This window comes from Cetorhinus maximus, chromosome 3 (genome assembly GCF_964194155.1).
Source record: "Cetorhinus maximus chromosome 3, sCetMax3.hap1.1, whole genome shotgun sequence".
Classification (NCBI taxonomy): Eukaryota; Metazoa; Chordata; class Chondrichthyes; order Lamniformes; family Cetorhinidae; genus Cetorhinus; species Cetorhinus maximus.
In genome coordinates, this window is record NC_135881.1 from 55,956,231 (window position 1) to 55,974,684 (window position 18,454).

Sequence of the window (18,454 nt, forward strand, 5' to 3'; positions counted from 1 at the left end):
TTGTGTGTCCCATTTACCAACATTAATTTTCCTGAACTTGAAGACAAAATTCATGATAGAATATCCACTGCTCACATTGCTTTGGTAAAAGAAGACCTCCCTCACCTGAGTCCAGGAGGAAAATGTATAATGCTCTTGAATGATTTCCAAAAGTTTGTTGATTTCATCATGAGACAGATGATTTAAATCTTGATGTGGCTTTAAGCTTAAAATCTTACTGAGATAGAATCTGTAGCCCTCAACTTTTGGATGAATATTTGAAGTGCAGATATCTTTCATATTAATGATATAGTAAAGAAGAAGAATCGAAAGCCTGTGAAAGGCATCCTCATGTAGATGGTGCTCTTCGTTATCTTCCTTTACAATTGAGATGGTATCATTTGGCAAAAGGCACTGTAATTAAAGCACAATTGAATTTGAATAATTCCACATCTTGGCATCTTTAATTGAATGTAATTAGACACTGGTATTCATTGGTAGACATAATGCAAATGAGCCCAAAGGATGCACACAGGAACTTTCGTGAATTCAAAACAAATTAAAGAACTAATGAAAAATGAAACTGCAAGTTAGCTTTGAATTTTTTAACAGAATATTAAATAAACGTTAATAGAAGATCTCCCGCTACATTCCTTATTGATAAATTGCTCTTTCTCTGAAAATAGATAATTAAAGAAACAGATTTATGCTCCTCATGTAGCAGTTATATAAGGAAGTAAATCTTTTTTTTATCTGCTTCTGGTTCTCATTCTGTGATCATTACAAATAGAATGGCTGAGCATGGAAAACATAATAATACATAAATACATTACAGAAAATATATGTAAGTATATCCAATTATGTACGTATTTAAAATAATGCGATTGCAATATAGTTTTTATAAATATATATTGAATATTAAGTGCTGTAATATTGATTGTATAACAAATATATATAGGTGTACTGAATTGTAAAAAGTAATATATGAAATACATAAAATATAGGGTAGATTTTACAAGTTTATCTTTGTTCTAAATTCCCAACATAGCTATCTGGACATTTGCATTTACAAATTCAAATTCGTAAACTGTCACCTTACATGCAGATATAACTCATGGAATTTGGTATTGGTCAGTGGATTGAGAAGGAAAGTGCAGACTGAGTTTGTACCTGTTCTTGTGGGGAGGCTTGATATAACCTGATAAGGAGTAGTGATAGAGTTTGGATAGAGAGTTGGGACATAAGGGTAAGAGCAAAATACTGCAGATGCTGGGAATCTGAAATAAAAACAGAAGATGCTGGAAAAATGCAGCAGGTCTGGCAGCATCCTGAGACAGAGAAACAAAGTTAACGTTCTGAGTCCAATATGACACTTATTTAGAACTGGGTCCATAAGGAGGCTGGAGCCTTTGCCCCCTGGTTATCAATCTAGGTATTTTGTGGTAACCATAATGGCTGATTATATCAGATGACTCACATAGCTCAGTCAGCATGTCCAAGGGTACTACTGCTTCTATGCACATTCACAAAGACACGGGGTCATAACTTCCCAGCTCCAGGGCGTTGTACCTGGGGTGGGGGGTATGCCAAATGTATGTTGGCATGGCCCATCCACTCGCACCACCCCACCCCCAGATAAGGTTTGCATGGTAATTGCCTGTGAAGTGCAAACTCTCCCCTCAATGGGGATCTCCCCACCCCGCCACAGGACACGGGCCCCATGGGACTCCTCCACCCTGCCCACAGGGCTATCCCCCATGGGACTCCCCCATTCTCACCCACGGGATGACCCCCACTCCCCCGGGACTCCGCCACCCCACTATGAGACCACCCTCCCCACCCCATGGGATTACAAAGAACAAAGAAGAGAACAAAGAAAAGTACAGCACAAGAACAGGCCCTCTGGCCCTCCAAGGCTGCGCTGATCATATTGCCCATCAAACTAAAACATTTTGCACTTCCGGGGTCCGTATCCCTCTATTCCCATCATATTCATGTATTTGTCAAGCTGCCTCTTAAACACCACTATCGTACCTGCTTCCACCACATCCTCTGGCAGTGAATTCCAGACACTCACTACCCTCTGCGTAAAAAATTTGCCCCGCACATCTCCTCTATAGTTTTCTCCTCTCAATCTATGTCCCCAAGTAATTGATTCTTTCACCCTGGGAATAAGCTTCTGATTATCTACTCTGTCCATGCCACTCATAATTTTGTAAACTTCTATCAAGTTGCCCCTCAATCTCCGTCACTGTAGTGAGAATAATCCGAATTTCTCCAACCTCTCCTCATAGCTAATAACCTCCAGACCAGGGAGCATCCTGGTAAACCTCCTCTGCACCCTCTCCAATGCCTCCAAACCCTTCTGGTAATGCGGCGACCAGAATTGCACGCAATATTCCAAGTGTGGCCTAACCAAGGTTCTATACAGCTGCAGCATGACTTCCCAGCTTTTATACTCAATACCCCTTCCAATGAAGGCAAGCATGCCATATGCCTTCCTGACTACCTTATCCACCAGCGTTGCCATTTTCAGTGACCTGTGGACCTGTACACCCAGATCCCTCTGCCCGTCAATGCACTTAAGGGTTCTGCCATTTACTGTATAATTCCTGCCTGTATTAGACCTTCCAAAATGCATTACCTCGCATTTGTCCGGATTAAACTCCATCTGCCATTTCTCCGCCCAAGTCTCCAACCCATCTATATCCCGTTGTATCCTTTGACAATCCTCTTCACTATCTGCAACTCCTCCAACCTTAGTGTCATCTGCAAACTTACTAATTAGCCCAGTTACATTTTCCTCCAAATCATTTATGTATACTACAAACAGCAAAGGTCCCAGCACTGATCCCTGCGGAACTCCACTAGTCACAGCTCTCCATTCAGAAAAGTACCCTTCCACTGCTACCCTCTGTCTTCTCTGACTAAGCCAATGCTGTATCCATCTTGCCAGCTCACCTCTGATCCCGTGCAACTTTACCTTCTGTACCAGTCTGCTATGAGGGACCTTGTCAAAGGCCTTACTGAAATCCATGTAGATAACATCCACTGCCCTTCCATCGTCGATCATCTTTGTCACTTCCTTGAAAAACTCGATCAAGTTAGTGAGACACGACCTCCCCTTTACAAAAGCATGCTGCCTCTCACTAATACGCTCATTTGCTTCCAAATGGTAGTAAATCCTGTCACGAAGAATCTTCTCCAATAATTTCCCTACCACTGACGTAAGGCTCACCAGCCTGTAATTTCCTGGATTACCCCTGCTACCCTTCTTAAACAATGGAACAACATTGGTCATTCTGCAGTCCTCTGGGACCTCACCCGTAGCCAATGAGGCTACAAAGATTTCTGTCAAGCCCCAGCATACTCCTCCCTTGCCTCCCTCAGTACTCTGGGGTAGATCCCATCTGGCCCTGGGGACTTGTCCACCTCAATATTCTTCAAGACGCCTAACACCTCCTCTTTTTTTGATCTCAACATGATCCAGGCTATCTACACACTCTTCCCTAGACAAATCGACCGCTAAGTCCTTCTCTTTGGTGAATACTGATGAGAAGTTTTCATTCAGTATCTCTCCCATTTCTTCTGGCTCCACACACAGATTCCCACCTCTGTCCCTGAGTGGGCCTACGCTTTCCCTGGCTACCCTCTTGCTTTTCACATATGTATAAAAGGCCTTGGGATTTTCCTTAATCCTGGTTGCCAGTGACTTTTCATGACCCCTTTTACCCCTCCTGACTCCTTGCTTAAGTTTCTTCCTACTTTCTTTATATTCTCCACGGGCTTCATTTGTTCCCAGCCTTCTAGCCCTTACGAATGCTTCCCTTTTCTTTTTGAATAATCTCACAATATCCTTTGTTATCCAAGGTTCCTGAAACTTGCCAAGCTTATCCTTCATCCTAGCAGGAACATGCCGGTCCTGAATTCTTGTCAACTGACGTTTGAAAGCCCCCCACATGTCAGTTGTTGATTTGCCCTCAAACATCCGCCTCCAGTCTAGATTCCTCAGTTCCTGCCTAATATTGTTATAATTAGTCTTCCCCCAATTAAGCACCTTAACCCGAGGACTCCTGTTATCCTTATCCACCAGTACCTTGAAACTTACTGAATTATGGTCACTTTTCTCGAAATGCTCCCCTACTGAAACTTCGACTACCTGGCCAGGTTCATTCCCTAATACCAGGTCCAGTATTGCCCCTTCCCTAGTTGGACTATCTACATATTGTCTCAGGAAGCCCTCCTGGATGCACCTTACAAGTTCTGCACCATCCAAACCCCTAGCACTAAGTGATTCCCAGTCAATATAGGGAAAGTTAAAATCACCCACCACAACAACCCCATTGTTTTTACACCTTTCCAACATCTGCCTACATAACTGTCCCTCAATCTCCCGCTGGCAATTGGGAGGCCTATAGTAAACCCCCAACAATGTGACTGCACCCTTCCTATTCCGGAGCTCTACCCATATTACCTCGCTGCATGAGCCCACCGAGGTGTCCTCCTGTCGTACAACTGTGATATTCCCCTTAACTAGCAGTGCAACTCCCCCACCTCTTCTATATCCCTCTCTATCCTGCCTGAAACATCTAAATCCTGGAACGTTTATCTACCAATCCTTACCCTCCCACCCATGGGAATTCACTGCCCCCCCACAGTACCTTGCCAACTCCCCAACTACCCTGCCAGGCCCAGGCTCATCTGACCCACCCCCACAAGGCCCAGCCAAGCCCGGCCTGACTGCACACCTCCCAAGGCCCGACCTCCCCCGCCGGCTCCCTCCTCAAGGCCTAGTCCAATTTGACCCGATCGGACCACCTTGCTCCCACCTCCCCCACAGGCCCAACTTGGCACCCCCCACCACCCAAGGCCCAACCTGACCTAGCCCAACCAGGCCCCCACCCCCCCTATCTAAATCCTATCTGCTTACCTATTACAGTTACCTCGTCAAAGGCCTTTAAACCTGGCTGACTTTTAAATTTACCTGGTTTACAGCAGCTGGTGCTGTAAAAAAGGGTTCATGGCTTCCTTACCTTTGACTCTACAGCCCTCGACGCTAGGCCTCAGGGACACACTGCACTGCCCAGATCTCACCTGGTCTGACTCGGAAGGTCGGGGAGATAGGACTAGCTGGATTTTCAGGTGAGAACTTTTGAGTGGAGTCGCAATCTGACTCGATCACCACTTCATCGAAAGGTATGGCCCATGGAGTTTCTGCTATGGGCACACTGCCAATCTGGGTGCAAGTTATGCTCAAAATTGCTCTAGTTTTCAGAATTAAATTTTTTGTTTAAGTTTCTGCTCAAACTTATTTGTGTATCACTGAATGCAAATTCTTCTGTGAATCTGTGCAATTGGGTATTTTTTTAGAATGTCATTGCTTTATGAAAAAAATATTCATTGATTTATTTAAGAGTGGTGCCATGGTGCAGTTTTATTAATGCGCCAAAGAATGACTTTCCCTCACCAGTGAGCAACATGATTTTTAATAATTGAAAATGTCTTTAATAAGCTATAAAGAACCATTTACGAGTTTCATTGGTGTACAGTTTCTTAGTAAATTAAATATTTTCAAGATGTCTATTGGTGCCCTTGCACCTAAAAAAAATCAACTTAAAATTTAGAGCATCTTCAAAGGGCCACAAATTTGTGCAGTTAGTCAAAACTCATCATAGTTAATTCAATCTAGGTGTTTGGCCAATTTTGTAGGCAGGTCCAGCTTTCATTGAGATTTTTAAAAAAACATATGATGAATACTTTCCATTTAAAGACCTTTATCCCCTGTACATAACAAAAACATAAGAATAAGCTGAAGGCCCTCACATGGCAATGCTCATAGTTGCTGAAAAGTTTGGTAATGATAGCTTTCTTTGTTTAATCAGTGACAATCAGATATTTGAGCTAATCAGTATAGGTAACATAATCAATAATAATTATTTAAGGCCATGATAAATGTGTGATGAATGACTTATGTTGCCACGAATGACCTGTATGTAATGTACAGGCTTAAAGTGTGACCAGCACTGAACAAAATACTTCAAAGTATACCGAAGATGCAATTGTTACTGAAATACCATTTAATTTCTTGTCAATAAAGACATGGCAACAAAACAACAACCAGAAGCGTCATTCAGGTGAGGACTAGGTGGATTTCAAGATCTGAGTGCCTTTACACACACACCCTGGATCCAGGTATCTGTTGAGGAGCCTCCACAATGGGGTGCACCTGCCCTACCTGCCACTGACCTTCCCCCCAAGTCTCTATCATGAGGCTTCTGATCCTTTCCCACCACCAGGCCTCTGACCCATCCCCAGCACCTGACCACTGATATTCCCCCAGCCTCCCTGCCACCCATCAGTTAGCTGACCCTATGGAATTCCTTTAATGTGATTGGCTGGGCAAGGACTGCTTCAGTACTGGTACATTAATGGTGCTGAACATTGAGCAATCATCAGCAAACACCACTGCTTGTGATCTTATGACAGAAGTAAGGTCATTGATGAAGCAGCTGAAGATGGTTGGGTCTAGGACACTACTCTGAGGGACTTCTGCAGTGATATCCTGAAACATAGAAACATAGAAACTAGGAGCAGGAGTAGGCCATTTGGCCCTTCGAGCCTGCTCCACCATTCATTATGATCATGGTTGATCATCCAACTCAATAACCTGCTCCCGCTTTCTCCCCATGCCCTTTGATCCCTTTCGCCCCAAGAGCTATATCTAACTCCTTCTTGAAAGCATACAATGTTTTGGTCTCAACTACTTTCTGTGGTAATGAATTCCACAGGCTCACCACTCTCTGAGTGAAGAAATTTCTCCTCATCTCAGTCCTAAATGGTCTACCCCGTATCCTCAGACTGTGTCCCCTGGTTCTGGACTCCCCAACCATCAGGAACATCCTTTCTGCGTCTACTTTGTCTAGTCCTGTTAGAATTCTATAGGTTTCTATGAGATTCCCCTTCATTCTTCAGAACTCCAGTGAATATAATCCTAATCGACTCAATCTCTCCTCATATGTCAGTCCCACCATCCCAGGAATCAGTTGGGTAAACCTTCGCTGCACTCCCTCTATAGCAAATACAACCTTCCTCAGATAAGGAGACCAAAACTGCACACAATATTTCAGATGTGGTCTCTCCAAGGCCCTGTATCATTGCAGCAAGACAACCCTGTTCCTGTACTTGAATCCTCTGGCTATGAAGGCCAACATACCATTTGCCTTCTTTACCACCTGCTGCACCTGCATGCTTACCTTCAGCGACTGGTGTACGAGGACACCCAGGTCTCGTTGCACATTCCCCTCTCTTAATTTATAGCCATTCAGATAATAATCTGCCTTCCTGTTTTTGCTACCAAAATGGATAACCTCACATTTATCCAGATTATACTGCATCTGCCATGCATTTGCCCACTCACTCAGCTTGTCCAAATCACACTGAAGCATCTCTGCATCCTCCTCACAGTTCACCCTCCCACCCAGCTTTCTGTCATCTGCAAATTTGGAAATATGACATTTAATTCCTTCATCTAAATCATTAATATATATTGTGAATAACTGGGGTCCCAGCTCCGATCCCTGAGGTACCCCACTAGTCACTGCCTGCCATTCAGAAAAAGACCCGTTTATTCCTACTCTTTGTTTCCTGACTGCCAACCAGTTTTCTATCCATCTCAATACACTACCCCCAATCCCATGCGCTTTAATTTTACACACCAATCTCTTATGTGGGACTTTGTCGAAAGTCTTCTGAAAGTCCAAGTAGACCACATCCACTGGCTCCCCCTCATCAACTCTACTAGTTACATCCTTGAAAAATTCCAGTAGATTTGTCAAGCATGATTTCCCTTTCATAAATCCATGCTGACTCTGTCCGATTCTGCCACTGTTTTCCAAGTGCTCAGCTATTAAATCTTTTATAATGGACTCTGTAGGAACTGTTCCAGAGTCTATAGAATCTCGGAAGATGACCACCAATGCATCCACTATTTCTAGGGCCACTTCCTTAAGTACTCTGGGATGTAGATTATCAGGCCCCGGGGATTTATTGGCCTTCAATCCCATCAATTTCCCCAACGCCATTTCCCTACTAATACTGATTTCTTTCAGTTCCTCCCTCTCACTAAATGCTGTGTTCCCCAACATTTCTGGTATGTTATTTGTGTCCTCCTTTGTGAAGACAGAACCAAAGTATGTATTTAGTTGGTCAGCTTTTTCTTTGTTCCCCATTATAAATTCCCCTGTTTCTGACTGTAAGGGACCTACATTTGTCTTCACCAATCTTTTTCTCTTCACATACCTATAGAAACTTTTAAAGTCAGTTTTTATGTTCCCTGCAAGCTTACTCTTGTACTTTATTTTGACCTTCTTAATCAATCCCTTGGTCCTCCTTTGCTGAATTCTAAACTGCTCCCAATTCTCAGGTCTGTTGTTTTTTTCTGGCCAATTTGTATGCTTCTTCCTTGCATCTAATACTATCTCTAATTTCCCTTGTAAGCCCTGGTTTGGCCACCTTTCCTGTTTTACTTTTGCGCCAGACAGGAATAAACAAAAACAGAATTACCTGGAAAAACTCAGCAGGTCTGGCAGCATCGGTGGAGAAGAAATCAGTTAACAATTGTTGCAGTTCACCCATGCGCTCTTTGAATGTTTGCCATTGCCTATCCACCGTCATCCCTTTAAGTAACATTTCCCAATCCATCATAGCCAACTCGCGCCTCCTACCATCTTATGTTTGACCTCCAACAATCATAACCATCTTCCTTTCTGCTAGGCATGATCCTAACAAGTGTTTTCCCCCTGATTCCCATTGACTTCAGTTTTACTAGGGCTCTTGATGCCACACTTGGTCAAATACTGCCTGTATGTCAGGCGCAGTCACTGTCACCTCACCTCTTGAGTTCAGCTGTTTTGTCAATGTTTGAGCCAAGGGTGTAATGAGGTCAGGAGATGAGTGGTCCTGGCAGAACCCAAACTGAGTGTCTGTGAGCACGTTGTTGTGTTGTACATGCCACTTGATAGCGCCGTCAATGACACCTTCCTCTTTGCTGATGATCGAGAGTAGACTGATGGGGTGGTAATTGGCCGGATCGGATTTGTCCTGCTGTTTGTGGACAGGACATACCTGGGCAATTTTCCACATAGCCGGGCAGTTGCTCATGTTGTAGCTGTACTGGAACAGCTTGGCTAAGGGCGCAGCAAGTCCTGGAGCACAAGTCTTCAGTACTATTGCCGGAATGTTGTCAGCCCCCGTAACCTTTGCAGTATCCAGTGCCTTCAGCCGTTTCTTGTTATCACCTGGAGTGAATTGAATTGGCTGAAGACTGGCATTTGTGATGGTGGGAACCTCCGGAGTAGGCCAAGATGAATCATTCACTCAGCACTTCTGGCTGAGGAGTGTTGCAAATGTTTCAGTCTTACCTTTAGCATTAATGTGGTGGACTCCCTCATCACTGAGGATGTGGATATTTGTGGAGCCTCCACCTCCCGTCTGCTCCAATTGGTCGGGAAACCTAGAATCGGGATGCTAATACCATGGATGAGTAAAATAACTATGGCAAAACCCGCTGCGCAAACTTTCAGGCTTCTGACCCACAGCAGGCCTCCCTCGCTGCAAGCACTTCCAGAGGTTAAAACCCTACCCTGTGCATTTCACTGTAAATATAAAGCAATTTATTTTAATGGTACTGTTTTATACAATCTTTAGTTTGGCAAATAGAAATAAAATGTTAATTGTATTATTATAAATTGCAGTTAACGGAGTTTGCTTATTACTGTTTGTATCCACATGTGACAGCATACTAATAAAGATTATAGATTTTTTAAGAATGAATGGTGGAATTTAATTGTTGCAATGGTGGACCCAATGGTTTGACAGCCAATGACAACTTCACTGCAGCTATTTGGACCTCCCAACCCGATTTAACGCCTATCAGATACTTACCTGTTTACTGATGGGGTCCTCGGAGTCTTCTGGGTGGATGCCCTGCCTCTGAGAACTGTCGGCCAATCAGAGACTGGAAGCTCTCCAGGTCAGGCAGCACCAATGGGAGTAGTGGCCGCTGCTGGTACTGCAATATGCCCAGGTTGCAGGAGGGTAGTCACTAGAGATCTGGAGAAAAAGCAGCTGAGGCAGAATCACTGGAGCCAGCCGGCTCCAACGAGGGGATCAGGTCAGTTCAAAGGGCAGGCGGGGGTCTTCCCACATATGCAGACCTTGTCGCCAGTCGGTCTTTCCGATGGATACGAACCACACACGTAGGAGGGAACCACGCCCCCATCCTGCCCACAACCAGGCTGCAGGCATATCAACTGCAGTTTACCTTGTGTGTTGCTCAAATGGCATAGCCCCCACCCTGAGGCCCTTAGCTGGCCACTAAAGGCCTCAATTAGTCTCTGGGCAGGAAGGCCATCCTCAAGCTATCCTCCCCAGACTTAATCGGTGGTGGGGGGTAGAAATAATAAAGGTGACCGGTCTCCAATCAGCACCATCCTGCCCAATTATTCCCGAGGCAGGTTGGGAGGCAGGGGAAGCATTTAATTCTGCCTGAATGTTTGCCAGGTCAGAATAGGTTAGTACTAGTTAGGGTCACTGCATTCTTTTTCAGTGGACTTTGAGCTAATAGCCCCAATCTTGCAAAACTTAATGAAACCATTTTAAGTGGTGATTGCAGCCATCCTTGCATTATCCCTAATTTGCAAAGTATTAGCACAAATTGGAGTGAACGAATCAATAAGGGTGTATCTCTGTTCACAACTTGCTAATCAATTAAATCACCCAATTAATAGTTCCATTTAGTAAGAATATTCTTCCATCTAGCTAAAGAATATGGACAGCTGAGAGGATATTCTGTAAATGAAGGCTCACTGACTGGGATCTGGATATCCTCACTGATATTTGTATATGTAGCCGAATGAACAGCCACTCATAATATGGATACAGAATCACAGAATCTGAATGGCACAGAAGGAGGCCATTCAGCCCATCATGTCTGCACAGGGTCTCCTAATGAGCATTATGACCCAGTGCCATTGTCCTGCCTTTTTCCCATACCCATGCACATTGTTTCTATTCAAATAATCATCTAATGTCCTACTGGATGTTTCGATCGTACCTTCCTCCACCACACTTCCAGACAGTGCATTGCAGACCTGAACCACTCATTGTGTGAAAAAGTTTTTCTCACGTCACATTTGCTTCTTTTGCAAATCACTTTAAATCTGTGCCCTCTCATTCTTGATCCTTTATACAAGTGGGAACACAAATCTCCTCTCCAATCTATCCTCATAGCTGAAGTTTCTCATCCCTGGAACCATTCTTGTAAACCTCTTCTGCACTCTCTCCAATGTGTTCACACCTTTCCTATAATATGGTGCCCAGAACTGTACACAATATTCCAGCTGAGTTCTAATGACTGTCTTATATAAATTCAGCACAATCTTTCTGCTCTTGCATTCTATGCCCCTATTAATAAAGCCCAGGATACTATATGCTTTATAAACTGCTCTCTCCAGCTGCTCTGCCACCTTCAATGATCTATGCACATATACACCCAGGTCTTTCTGCTCCTGAACCCCATTCAAAATTTCACCCCTTATTTTATATTGTCTGTCCATGTTCTTCCTACCAAAATGCATTACTTCACACTTCTCTGCAATGAACTTCATCTGCCACCTATCTGCCCACTCCACCAGCTTGTCTATGTCCTCTTGAAGTTCCACACCGTCCTCCTCGCAATTCACAACACTCCCAAGCTTAGTATCAACCACAAACTTTGAAATTGTCCCTTGCACACCAAGATCTAGATCATTATATATCAGGAAAAACAAGGGTCCCAATACCGACCCCTGGGGAACTCCACTACAAACCTTCCTCCAGCCTGAAAAATATCCATTGATTATTAGTCTCTGCTTCCTATTTTTCAACCAACTTTGTATCTACGTTGCTACTGTTCCTTTTATTCCATGAGCAATAACTTTTATCACAAGTCGGTTATGTGGCACTGTATCAAATACCTTTTCAAAATCCATGTACCCCACATCAACAGCATTACCCTCATTGACCTTTTCTGTTACATGAATGAGGCCATTTAAGCTGCTGGCAGGTAGCTATACCTTCTGACAGGAAATACTGAAAATTCAGGCTCTGGATTGCCACAAACAACAGGCACACGGAACACCACATGTACCAGAAGGTTACACATTGGACTGAAACTCTGCATTTACTGGAATCCCACATACAGAAGCGTCACTTACACTGGAATATCATGTACTAGAAGGATGGTACTGCAGCATCGCATGGATTGAAACCCACTAGACTGGAATCCCACCTACAGAAACACTACATACTGACGTACTGAAACACTATATAAACTGGAGCACTATAAACACTGAAATCTTACATAGACTGAAGCCCTAATAATACTGGAACACCACATACACTAGAATTTCACATACACTGGACACTACATAAATGGGAACATCGTGTGCCCTCAACTTGATAACAACTCATTCAGTAAATAAAGTTATGATACCTGAAGAAATAAATGCTGTAGGCTGTCATTCTTTATCTGTGCTGAAAATAAGTTTCATTTGTTCTAAATTATAACAAACTGACGGAGGCATTTGCAAGGCATGGCTAAACAGGTAAAGCAACGAGCAGTTCCACTAGTGTCAATATATGTGATATGCTTTGATAATACCGAAATGCAGGCTAAAGTGAAGTAGAAATAGCGTGCAATGAGACCCTCCCACTGGCTGTATTGGTTCACATGCTGCTACCGACTACTGATGAGCTCATTGTGTGCGGCTGGAAACTGCTACAATCTTCACTTCTGCCAGTGTTGTGGGGAAATGCTGACATCTTGCTCTTCTTTTGCATCACTGGTTCACAGGTGTGAGTGTGAGTATGTAGCTGAGCTTGCTTTATTAGCCAAGACATTTCTGGAATACTCTAGTCTGTGCAGAGTGGCATTTAATGAGCCCTCAACAATCCTTAAGGAGCAAATTTATTTTGTTTGGCTCATTTCTGTCAAGACTTTTTGCATAGAAGTTTTGATAAGAATAGAAGTGCCAAAACGGCTTTGCTCACAGTTGACTTGTGTTTATTTCTGTAATAAACAGACTGGAGAAGAAATTGTAGCTGCTTACTATTTCAACTTAGTAACTACAAGTTTGAACCTTTGCAGCAATTTATTATTAGTTCTATATATAGAATGTGTTTAATGTCACTTTAAAATAGATTTAAGCTACAGATGCAAGCTTTGAAAAGGAAACTTGTATTAAAGGAAGCTTTGCTCTCTCACTCTTCATTTAAAAAGAAATATTTTGGGTAAATTGTGCTTTTCGCACCTTAAGGGTGCCCCAATGCGTTACACAGCCAGTGAATTACTTTTGAAGTGTGATCACTGAGTTTTAGGCACGCAAGGTGAATGACTAATCAATGTGTTTTGGTGGTACTGGTTAAGAGAAGAATGTTGGTCAGAGGATCAGGAGAACAACCTGCTCTTCTTCAAAAAGGTACCCTGGGATTGTTTAAATCTACTTGAACAGGCATTTGGGGCTGCAGGACTTCCACAATACCGCACTGAAGTGACAGTCTGGATGATGTGTTGAAATCTTGGAATGTGGCCTGAACCCACAAGGGTGAAAGGTGGACCTCATTGAACCTGTTTTACACCCAATTGGAAATTGGGAGCCGGGATCTATTCTACTCTGGATTCTTCAGCAACCTCTGTGGCGTAAATATGAGCGGCAAAAAGAGGTGAGTTTTTTTTTAAGTTATACTAGAAGCGTTTATGTGGAGCCAGGAGGAGCAGGAGTGCTCCGCCGACTCCACAATATCCCAACGGACAACTCTCTCCCTACCTTTCCCCATTGCTGCTTTATACCCCCTCCATGGGACAGCAGTCAACAAGTCAAGAGAGTTGACATTCACCTTTTTAAAATGGGAGAGCTGCCTGCGGAGGTGTAGCAGAACTCAGCAGCTCTCCCACATGCCATTGAGTCCTGAGTTAGGGTGTGCTCTGTGCCTGTTGCTCTTTTCAGCCTAAGCAATTCCACCCAACAAACCTTAGACCACAAACTCAGCAGCAGAAGGGCTGCCACTCAGCCAGGCCGAGGCATTTTTCAGTTTGTTTGTTTCTTCTAAATTATCGACATGACTGCCAAATAACACAAAGTTTACAGTGCCTAATAGTTATTCTGAACATTGGTAAAGATTAAGATATAAACCCACCTTGTCACATTGCTCTTTCGTGCTAGCTATTCTTTCTGAACACTGTACTCGATCCCATAGTTTTTGAATCAGAAAGCTTGTTTGATTGTTGGAAAATGCAACTTGGTCATTTGGAGACAAATTATGCAGCAATTCTCTCAGGTACCCATGGGTGTGGCCATCAGTCTGGTTGTGCTCCTTGGCCTGTCCTTTGATAATGTAAATGTTCACTGTACTGGTATAGATCATCCAAACACCAAAAGGTAATTTCCAAGGCAGCATATTCTTCCTTTGTCTCTTCTTACTTCTCTTTCTGGTGTATCCTTCTCCTCATGCAGTTCTCAGGTCTAGAAAAAGGAAAAGTATATTCACTTTAACGCTGCTATAAGCAAAAGTTAAAATGAGGTGTAATAACTTTGATGACCACGCTGCTGTTCACCTGTTCTATCCATTGAAGTTTAACAAGTTTGCATTGTTTAACCAATTTATTGCTCCTTAGAACATGTTTCACTTGATACATACTTTTGGACCTATAAATGTTTGAGGGATGTTCTCTCTTAATGTGAGACCTTTGACTGTTCAGATCTGGTATCACATTTTCTGGCATAGAAGTTGTCTTTTGCAAACATTGAAATAATTACAAAATGGTGGTGATATTTTATTTTTTTATTAAACCAGATTATGTTGAATCATATTTTACATAAAGTTATTGGTCTAATTTTTTTTTAATTGTGTTTTTTCCTGTTTTCATTAATGTGCTTTAAACATAAAATTGTGCTTTACAGCCTTCCGGACTGAATATTGAGTTCAACAATTTTAGATCATGAACTCTCTTCTCCATCCCCACCCCCTTTCCAATCCCCCCCTTTTTCTTCCAATAATTTATATAGATTTTTCTCTTCCCACCTATTTCCATTATTTTTAAATGTATTTCCATCCATTGTTTTATCTCTACCTTTTAGCCTTTTTCGATTCCTTCACCCCACCCCACCCCCACTAGGGCTATCTGTACCTTGCTCGTCCTGCTTTCTACCCTTAATTAGCACATTCCTTTAGATAATATCACCACCTTCAACACCTCTTTGTTCTTATGTCTATGACATCTTTTGGCTATCTCCACCTATCACTGGCCCTCTATCCAGCTCTACTTGTCGCCCCCCCCCCCACCCCCCCCCCCCACCCCTTAAACCAGCTTATATTTCACCTCTCTTCTATTTTTACTTAGTTCTGTTGAAGAGTCATACGGACTTGAAACATTAACTGTGTTCCTCTCTGCAGATGCTGCCAGACTTGCTGAGTTTTTCCAGGTATTTTTATTTTTGTTTTGCAAAGTAGTCTTTGTTCTTCACATTTTTGCTGATTTTCTGGCTCTTCTGTTGTCTTTGCTTTTTTTGTTGCATTATCTTTTTTCCCCTTTCCTTTGCTTTCCTACCCCACTTGTAGCTGGCACTGGACAGTTATGCACCATTTCTGTAATCAGTGAGAGCCGTTCCAAATTGGAAGTCCGGGACCAACTTCCAGTTCCCATATATAATGCTGTAGTTCCTTTTAAAGGACAGTGAAGTACCACTCACAAGTTTATTTAGTTCATTTTTGAACACATTTGTGACTATTTCAGCTGCAGTGCATCAATGTCTAGCATGTGTGGGGGCTGCAAAAACATGAGGAAAACAAGCAAGAGTAGAGAAACTCAAAAAATCCACGTCAGGGAATGAAAGCACGGGTAAACAGAAGCAAGGCAAACAATGGATGTAGAGTGAAAGAGGGTCAAATGAATATATAGGAAGAAAAGACTGAAGGAAAAAAATGAGACAGAGAAAGACAGACTGCTTTGTGAGGTAACGATGTGGTGCCGCCTGAAGCTTTGACCTAAATACGCCACTGTTAACATTGTTAGTAATCCATCGGTCAATTGATTATAAATCATAAGATCTTTTTACCTTTCGATTGAATGTACAGATTTCTTCTTCCAATGTCCTCCTTAGCCTTCGTTCTTATTAGTGAGAATTGGATAACAGTTGAGAGATTAGCAGCCACTACTCAGTGTTCTGGTCGTCATGGAGACACTTGGATTTATTTCTGTATTGAGACTACTTCAGTATATGTGTGTGTGGGAGGGGGGAGGGTGTATGGGAGGGAGAAGTGGTTAAGAATGGAGTTCTGATGGAAAGGCCTTTTCTCATCAACATCTTTGCAGTTTAGGAATACTGAACGATCTGTAACTAATAGTGCGTGCAGGGCGCAAATATAATTGTTAATTCTTTGTCCTGTCTGTTTCAAAGTTTCAAAGCCCTGCATCTAATTGAACACTTTTTCTGTGAAGACATGAAGTTAGATAAAAGAATCTAGTGTAAGGTATAGTAGTGATGTACTGAAGGGCTGGAAGAGAGCTAATACCCATGATTCTTTCACATGATTAATTGTCAATGTCGTCTGCAATGTGGGAATATAGGGACTAATTTTAAGTGCCTCTGTTTGGCATAAATGGAGCACCAGCAACTTAAAATGGAGCTGTGTCATTTACTACCCAATTTGGCTACTGCCCATCAGGGCCCTGAGAAAGGCATTCCAAAAGCTTGCCTGTTTCAAGAAGGAGGCTACTCAAAATATGCTAATTGATATTCTTTGATCTACGTAGGATAGCGGCTAAAATTTTGAGGTATTGATGGTTGAGCAGATTAACTGGTTGTTCTTAAAACCACCAGAGGTCAATCAGAAAACAGCCAAATAATAGCTAAAATTTAACTTTTATTTTTGTGGTTCCAGGGAGTGCAGGAGTGATACTTCTGAACCCACTATACAACACAGATCCCCTATTGACCTATATATGCCCCACCAGGCCCCGCCTGTGCCAAATAGTGAGCTAATTTCACACTGGCCTCAAAACCAGGCTCAGTCAAATTGGCTTAGATCTGAAGGCAGTAGCAATGGGATCGTAGTGCGCACACTCCACTTGTTAACAGACTGTTCCACCCCACAACCAAATTAACTCAGATGCAACAGTGCTATCATTGGATGAGAAATCCAGAGGTCCAGTCAAATGCTCTGGGGATCAAGGTTCAAATCCCAAAAGCAGCTGGTGGAGTTTAATTTCAATTGATAAATCTGGAATTTAAAAAAGCTAGCTTCAGTAATAGTGATCATGAAATCATTGTTGATTGTTGTAAAATGTCCTTTAGGGAAGGAAATCTGCCATCCTTACCTGGCCTGGCCGACATGTGACTCCAGACCCACAACAATGTGGTTGACTCTTAACTGCCCTCGGAAATGGCCCAACAAACCACTCGGTTGTGTCACACCACTACAGAAAAGTCAAAAAGGAATCAAACCAGATGGGCCACCCAACATCAACCTAAGCACCAGAAATGACAATGGTACACCCAGTCCTGCTGTCCCTGCAAAATCCTCCATCCTAGCATCTGGGGGCTTGTGCCAAAATTGGGAGAGCTGCCCCACAGACTAGTCAAGCTACAGCCTGACCGAGTCATCCTCATAGAATCATAACTGATAGACAATGTTCCAGACACGACCATCACCACTTGCAGTGCAGACCCACCAGGGGTGGCATCACAGTGGTATGCAGTCAGGGGGGAGTTGCCCTGTGATCCCTCAACATTAAAATCCAGACCCTGTGAAGTCTCATGACATCAGCTGAAGCATGGGCAAGGAAACCTGCTGCTGATTCCCACCTAATGCACCCCCACCACCTCAGCTGATGAATCAGTGCTCCTCCATGTTGAACACCACTTGGAGGAAGCACTGAGAGTGGCAAGGACGCAGAATGTACACTGGGTTGGGGACTTCAATGTCCATCACCATGAGTGGCTCGGTAGCACCACTACTGACCGAGCTGGCCAAGTCCTAAAGGACATAGCTGCTAGACTGGGTCTGCGGCAGGTGGTGAGGGAACCAACAAGAGGGAAAAACATACTTGACCTCATCCTCACCAGCCTGCCTGTGGCAGATGCACCTGTCCATGACAGTATCGGTAGGAGTGACCACTGCACAGTCCTTGTGGAGATAGAGTAACATCTGCACACTGAGGATACCCTCCATCGTGTTGTGTGGCGCTACTGCCATGCTAAATGGGAGAGATTTCAAACAGATCTAAAGACTCAAGACTGGGCAACATGAGGTGCAGTGGGCCATCAGCAGCAACAGAATTGTATTCAACCACAATCAGTAAACTCATGGCCTGGCATATCATCTATTCTACCATTACCACCAGACCAGGGGATCAACCCTGGTTCAATTAATAGGG

At 43.2% G+C, this 18,454-nt stretch overlaps 1 protein-coding gene across 1 annotated transcript in view; it reads right to left on the minus strand.

Annotated features, from left to right (window-relative positions):
* Positions 1-14,519, minus strand: part of LOC144672780 (zinc transporter ZIP12-like) — a 92,003-nt gene extending 77,484 nt beyond the window's left edge. Inside the window, exons 1-2 of the mRNA XM_078534779.1 lie at positions 14,215-14,519; positions 106-393 (exon numbers count right to left, since the gene is read on the minus strand). Coding sequence (XP_078390905.1) covers positions 106-393; positions 14,215-14,475 — 549 coding nt within the window. The 5' untranslated portion in view covers positions 14,476-14,519. The remainder of the gene's footprint in view (positions 1-105; positions 394-14,214) is intronic.
* Positions 14,520-18,454: the final 3,935 nt, after the last annotated feature.